Raw genomic sequence first — 7,676 nt, 5'->3', positions numbered from 1 at the left:
AAAAAAAAAATCAGTAAAAAGAAAAATTGGCTTCATCCTGGCTCAAACCAGGACAGGGTTAGACATGTTTAAATTAGCAGTGCTTATATCTGCATACTAGTGGAAACCTCAAGTGCAGTCTTTCAGGAGGTTCATTTATTCTTACATCTCTAGAGTGCTCCCATCCTTTACTCATTTTTAGGAGAGAGAGAAATTTTAGAATTTGCCAGAAATCCTGATAATTGAATAATGGAAGTGTATTAAGCTAAAGTTAGATGGCCAAACAGACGATGAGTATGGGCACAAATTTTGGTGAGTTTGTTTTTCTGAAGTGTTGTGATGCATAGAAAACGCTTCATATTTTTATTACTCAAACTGTTTTTTTGACTCCTGGACATTTAAGTTTTGTGTCCCTTATTTGACTAATGTGACATCGTCCATCCTTTGCTCAAGGATGAAGTGTTCTCCATAAGCATCCTACTCCTTTGTTTTCTAAACACTTTCTTTGTAGATACTTTCTTTTTTTTTTCCTTTGATTTGTCTTTTTCTTGATACTACATTGACAAAATCTCCTGCGGAAAGATCTGTATGTCAAGAACTTTTCTTTTGGAATAAAGTAAAGCTTTTCAGTAAAAGTGTCTATGTTTGCAATAATGTTATCTTCTATATCTGGGGTCTTTATGTTATTTTTATATGATTGAAACGACAATTACATTTCCTGGTTATATTTAGTTATTTTTTTTATGGTGTCTGAATTGGAGCTCTAAGTATACAGATCACAACCACACAAATTAATCTTTTTTTATTGGAAAAGACCGTCACTGTGTGCATCAGGCATAGCTTTCCATTTTGTTTGTTACTTATTTTTACTAGTGCACTGTCATCTTAAAGGTAGAAATTAAGTGATAAATTCTATAATAATTCACTATTAGTTACTTTTTATCAATCATGAAATTTGTCTCATTGTTTGTTTGTTCACAGAAGACAAATGAAATCAATTCAGTCTCCTTCCTCTTAATATGCATATTCAAATCAGTCTAACCCCACAAGTCCATTTGTGCTTGAATTGAGCCTGAAACTGTAGACAGGTCAGGGAACAAAAACTTTGTATCTTTATTTGACCTAATTCTTAGTATAAAGGTAGCATATAAAGCAGGAAATTTTTCCTAGTATCTGTCTGCAGTGATTTAAGCACTTTGTTACACATTGCCTAAATTACTTAAAGAACTATAATTTTTATTATAAAAAATGTTTATATTAATGATAGTAATTCTCTCTTCTCGCAGTGCAAATTAGACTATCAAGCCTGTGCCTCGGGAAAACAAATCTCAGTGAAATGCGAAGGACGTTGCCCTTGCCCTTTTGACAAATCCACAAATGCAGGCAGAAGTGATCGGAGGGGTGAGTGATGGTAATTTGTACGATATTTTTAACAATGCATTTCTAGAAGGAAATTAGATTTTGCTCACAGAAGAGTACAGTGATCACAAACACTGATTATTCTGGAATAAAAACAGCTTTATTTTTATTCAAGGTTGTTTGCTGAGGTTTTGAATTTGTGTCTATAGTAATACATCACTATTTTTTCAAATGCTGCTATTGTAGTATGAGTTATTGTTGTTCCTTTTTTTTTACTCTTTAATACTCCTCAAAATTCTTATGTATATACTGAAAACAAAGAAAAATTCTTTCCTTTTTCCTCAGTGTTTTCAGCTGAATATTCAGAAAAATGGAGCATGACAGAAAAATAGGAAACTTAGAAGTCCTTGTTACTGCTCCTAGGAGCAAACAGTTGTACTTGAACTATGGAACTGTTAGTAAAGGCTGTCATATAGAAGTGAGTTCTTCATTTGAAAATTGTTTGATAGAAACAAATGAGCTTCCTTTTGGACTATGCGTGAGATTAGGCTGCTGGAAAATGCAGTTGCGTTTCTGAAAAAAAAAATGTGGCTAAGTGTATCTGTATTTCAGTGACTCCTAGGTGATTTTGGAAGGTTGTTGCTAAACAAAACAAGGTATCTACTGTCTGGTGCATCTGAGCTGTCACAGTGTGAGATTTTAGGTCACCAAGGATGTGAATTTGCCAGGGATGCACCTGGAGGTCTGCATTTTTGGTATTTGTTTGGACTGATATCTGTTAGATATATTTTTTCTTCTTTCTGTATACTCCTACTTCTGATGAGTAAGATAAAATCTTAATGCACAAATACCATGTATCCTCATCAGAAATAAACCTTAATTAGTTTTTTATTTTTATTTTTTTTTCCTGTAGCAACCTTATACAGGTAAAACAAACCTGGATTATGTTAACGTTGGTATTTAATTATGGTTTGATATGCTATTTCAAATGTATTGTTCAAGAGAATCTTAAGTTTCCATGGTAAGCTGTAGTTACTGCCAAAACTATTTTTTTTCTAATTTAAAAAGTGAATTAATATTCTTTTACCAATGAATAGAGGTGATCACTGCAAATGTCGAGGTGTGTGCAGGCATACAAGTCAATTAAAAAGCTGCTTGAAACACTCCTTTAGGTCATTTTGTTTGTCTTCAGCAATATAATTGTGTAATTAAATTGTGTAATTAAATGTGATGTTATTATTATTAAATGATATAACATCTCTGCAGAATTATACGGCCTTCAGGTTTTTTAAAGCATTAATTTCCTATTTCAATTAGTGACTGTAAATAAATAAATAAAGCTCTCATCTGCTTACATTGCCAGCCCAGATGAAAAACACTGGAAGACCCAGCATACATGGTTAATGTGGCCCCTTTGATAAGGCATATAGCATAGCATTAACATGGTTGAAGTTTTCACTGGGAACAATTTCTGTGTCTCCAATGTATATTTGGGGATATTTGCATAACAGTGGGCATGAAGAGAAATTTGTGCAATATACTAAGAAGCATCTCTCTGTGAGTAGCAGGCTTGCTACTCTCCAGTCATAGTTTTTTAATATGGTATCATTGCCCTCAGGTTTTACCAAAGTAAAATTAGCATTTTCTCTGCTGGAAGCTATTTCACCTGATGCAGTTATTTTTGTCTGTGTGTTCTTTCAAGCACATTCTGGTTTTGGTGCTCTTTTTATTAAGACTGAAAAGGATCTATAGACAAATTTTATTGGCTTCAACAAAATGGAATTGTTTTTAATTAGGAATGAACTCCTAGGAATGAAGTCTACTTGAAGATTTGTACCGCCAAGGGATCAAGAGTACTCGTACTTAGTTATGTAAAACAAAAAGGAAAAAGATGCTATATGACATGGGAATTAACACTAATCCTCTCCTGACAGGTTGTCAAAGCAAGGAAAACACAGGGCTTTTCTAACTGCTACATTTGACGGCAACATTGAAATTTGAATATCATTTCTATACAAGGCCAAAGGGTAGGAAATGTGAGAAATGTGAAAGTGAGCTGAGCATCATTACTGAAATTTCAGCCATTATTGTAACAGAATACAGAATTTGTTATAACTTTTGTTATAGGAACTTTTGTTATGATAATACTTTTTTTTTTTTTTTTTTTTTTAAATGGAGCTCCATTAAGGGTTCTAAGCTATATACACATTTCAGTTGCTTAGAAATTTTATGAAGGAGACAAAGTAAGATTAGTGCTTCAGTTTCAGGAGGAACTAAGCAATGGTTTCCTAGAATACGTCTCCTAAGACAGTTTGTTTTGTCATATTGGCAAATTCTACTGATTTTTTTCTGTATCTAGGGAGCAAAGTATGTCTACGAACTTGCTCAGAATAGTCTTGCTGTGGAACTCCATACTCCTTTGGAAAGAAAATTAACCAGTATTCAGAAAAACGGATTTGACTCTTAAAATGTATGTGAACCTAATCATAGAAAGTTCTTGGTTGGAAGTGTGCTCTGAAGTTTACCTAATTCATATCTCTGATGAGCGCATGAGGCAGGTGCGAGCATCCTTGTTTTTTTGTGAAAGCTGCCTCATTTCAGTGATATGTTCAGTAACATAGAACCTGACCAAAGTGCAGGAGCTGTTCACTTGAATCCAAAAATGAAAGGTCCAAGAACTTATTTAGAAGTAGAAGTTGGTAACAGAAAAAACAGGACACAATATATAAAGATCTATCTTTGTAATATTTTTGTAGAGACAGCAATGGATATCATATACACTGCAACCTACAGCAGGTGCTCCAGTATTTTTTTAAATAAGAAAACAAAACCAAACTACTGCCATAAAAGAGATGGAAAATCTGAAAAGGACTTGAGGCCATGTCTGAGGGAAGAAGCACAATGCATCATCATCCTCTTAATTGTTAGCTTTGTCACGTGTCTCTTTTAATGGAAGGATTCAGGAAATGCCACTTTTGTTTTATCAAAATTTACACCAGTCTAGTGGTAGCAAGTAGCAGCCTTATGCTTGAGGGTTCAAAAGTTCAATTTTAGACATTCGCATACACATATAGATTTACCTACTACTTGTTAGTATTCCCATTTTAAACTGTTTTTTCACCTATTGCAACAGCAAATTGATTTGAAGATTAGTTACATTTAGTAATGTACAATTCAACAACCTACATCTACTCTTTCAGTAGTTTAAAGTCTATTAGAAAGCTTTTGGCAATTCACTATTTTAACTATATTTGAAGCATGTTTCCTTTCAGCCAACTTGAGGTGAAAATATTAACAGCAAAGTTTCTTCAGGAAAAATTAGGTGACTTTATTAAGAGAGAGAGAAGCAGAAGTGAAGGAGATAAGGCTTTTCTATCAGAATGTTTTCTTCTCTCATTAACAGATACAAGTTTTATCTAATGTAATTTGTTTCTTTAAAAATGTGTGGGTCTTACAATGGAGATAGTTTTATCAATTGCTCTGCTGTTATTTGGTACTTTCTGCAAGTTTTAGCTTCTTTTTTTCAGCTGCATATTTTCCCAGTCCATATAGAAATAACAATAAATTTTATTTCAGTTCAGTTTCTACTTTTCTAATTCAGTACTGTTTGATTTGAAATGAATTGACACTAATGGACAAATTTGTGTAACATAAGTACACACTGCCAACATTCTTCAAAGAAATTAAAAAATTAAGTTTTAAAATCTGATTGAAAGACTAAGGTTGTGAGAGAGTTCTTTCAAGTTGCTGGCTGATTTCAAGGCTTTGTTACAGGAATTTTACTGTCCTGTTAGAAAAAAGAAATATTTTGTTGTGTAATCGTAATAGTTAATAATGGGTGGAAAGCAGCAAGAACAAAACCAGCTGTAGTCATATATGAACTTTCTGCTTCACAATAATGTTTTATTTTGCAGGTTAATATATTCAAAATACTTTTCTCAGGTACTTGAGCTTCTTTTGATGTTAATGAGCATCATTAATGACTGTTTGAAGTGCCTAACAAACTCAGTGATAGCTTGGCATGATCCCAGAAGAATTGTCTTCCGTCTATTTATTCATGTTCATTTTGCTGGTTTTAATTTAAACAAAATTTAAAAATATCTCTTCTTAGCAATGTACTCATATTCTGAAATAAGTGTTTACAGTCCATTTCGTGAACATAACTTACAGACTTGAAACTTCTTATGTTTTATATTTTTTTAGTATGTATTTATGTGTCCTCATTCAGGAGATAGTTGTTGCTTCATTCTTTGCATTATATGTGATGAAATTGAAAAGTTGTCACGAAAACCTTCAAGGAATAAAGATAAGCTTAGCAATATATTTTTAACAAAAAACCTGTAGATGTATAATGGAAAGTTCCATTTTTCTTCTCTCTTTCAGCATGAAAGAAAAAGGCAGCAGAAAAAAAACCAAAAAACATCATTGTAAAAGTTACACAAAGCTTTCTACTCTGGGGATAGTTCAACATTGTTCACTGACTTTAGCTGTTTAGCTTTTCTTTTTGAAAATGGGCCTGAACCACTGTGCGGGCTTACACCGTAATAATATCTTCTATTTAACTGCAGTCTTCTCTTAATTTCTACAAATGTTCAATAAGTAGGTTGTTCTAGAAAAGTGGAAAAATAATACTGAATAATCCATTAGGTTTATTATACTAGAGAGAATATTATATACCAGGAAACTTGATTAAAAGCTGAGGTTTTAGTAGCCAAAAAAATGTTAGTTCAAGACATTACCAAAAAAAAAAAAAGATGGACAAGTAAAAGTAATTTTGTACTGTTATTCAATTCTCATGGGATGTGGCAAGACCTATGTCACCTTTTTTCTATATAAAGAAGTAACGCAGTTTGTGGAATTTACATCTTAGAAATTGGGAGTGAAATTTTGATTGCCTGTTGCCATCTTCTGTGTCATGTAATGTAGTATATTTGAGGCTTACACACACACATATATATATTTGAAAGAGCGGTTTTTTGGATATTGGTTGAGGAGTCATGGTAGGACTGTCATGAGCCAGGATTTGGATTAATCTGTATTCTCTCTGTAAGAAATGTACTTTGTCATAATATTTCCTTGGATTTCTTTTTAACTACCATTTTACTTATATAACTAGTTGAAATATGGAAAATTAATTATATTAGATTGATTAGTATTTCTTAGGAAAATAGAGGCTGGTGGACTGAGGAGTTTTATATGCCGCCTTCTGGAAAATTTTAAAAAGAGAGAACCAAATTAACAGCCTTCTTTGTGATCAGCTGTAGCATTATCTTGTCTCAAAAGCTGCAGAATGATACAGTGGAAGGAATATGTCAGTCTCTGAAATAAGATTGTTTCTCATCCATTCAGAAACTGAGATAGAGATGATTCACTCTGCCTTAAATGATACCACACTCATTGCAGACATTTCCTTCTGTTTCTCCTTTGATTCTTATATGGCTTATATAGAAGCTTATCAACTAAATTGAAAGAAGAATATTATATATGAATAACAATTAAAACCTTCAAGGTACAAGTGGTGTTGCTGGACTGTTTGTTGTTTTTTTTTCCTGAACCAACACCTGGAGTATGTCTCTATTCTTTGTCACCACAACCCTAAAATCCCACTGTGTGTGACAGTCTAAAGAAATATGCTCAACTAAGACATACATGGTATTTCTGCATTTGCAAGAAGATACTCATGAAAGGTGTTCTGAATGTCAGAGCAGCAGGTAAGTGTATGGTTGACTATTCTAACTGTGGCCAAAGACTTCCCAAAGGTATCTAAGAAAAGCATCCATTGTCAGTTAGCTTGAATTTACTCTACTCCAGAGTACATGTGTCGCGATCCGGTACCAGAGGGCTACCGGCTGTCAGGATGTTTTCGCGACTCCCCCCCCCAATGTGGAGAGGTTTGTTAAAAAGCCCGAGCGTCCACCTCTCTAGAGGAACGGGCCGCTGAGGGTTCGTTTCTAAGAGGGTAGATTAAAGTACCCTCCCACCACGCTCACAAATTATTACTGAAACCAATGTTTAGTTTGCAATTAATTTATTAAGGGATAATACAAACTAAGGGATCAAAGTTCAGGAGAGGTTAACTAGGTATGTATACTGGAAAAGGAATTCAAAGGCACTAAAGTTTATGAAGGCACACTCCGAAGGAGAGGCGTAAATCAATGAAGTGAAAGGGTAAGAGTTGAGCCTAGTAAGAAAGTTGAAGTGTGTGTGTGTGGTGTGTGTATATTTACCCTCCTTCCTTGCGTAGCGCAGTTCTCGAAATGTGCTGGCAGGCTCGGCTGGAGATCTGCAGGGGGGCCTGCGTCCCAGTAACCGGGGCGACCCCTTCCTGCTGCTGGCAG

General features: G+C 34.2%; 1 protein-coding gene across 1 annotated transcript in view; it reads left to right on the top strand.

The window, feature by feature from the left end:
• Nucleotides 1-7,676, top strand: part of SPOCK3 (sparc/osteonectin, cwcv and kazal-like domains proteoglycan (testican) 3) — a 113,797-nt gene that overhangs the window by 65,726 nt on the left and 40,395 nt on the right. The window contains exon 4 of the mRNA XM_009995932.1: nucleotides 1,266-1,380. Coding sequence (XP_009994234.1) covers nucleotides 1,266-1,380 — 115 coding nt within the window. The remainder of the gene's footprint in view (nucleotides 1-1,265; nucleotides 1,381-7,676) is intronic.

This window comes from Chaetura pelagica, unplaced genomic scaffold (assembly GCF_000747805.2).
Source record: "Chaetura pelagica isolate M959 unplaced genomic scaffold, ChaPel_1.0 scaffold142, whole genome shotgun sequence".
In the NCBI taxonomy this organism is placed as follows: Eukaryota; Metazoa; Chordata; class Aves; order Apodiformes; family Apodidae; genus Chaetura; species Chaetura pelagica.
Note: the sequence above shows the minus strand (reverse complement) of the source record. Positions and strands in the feature narration are given on the sequence as shown.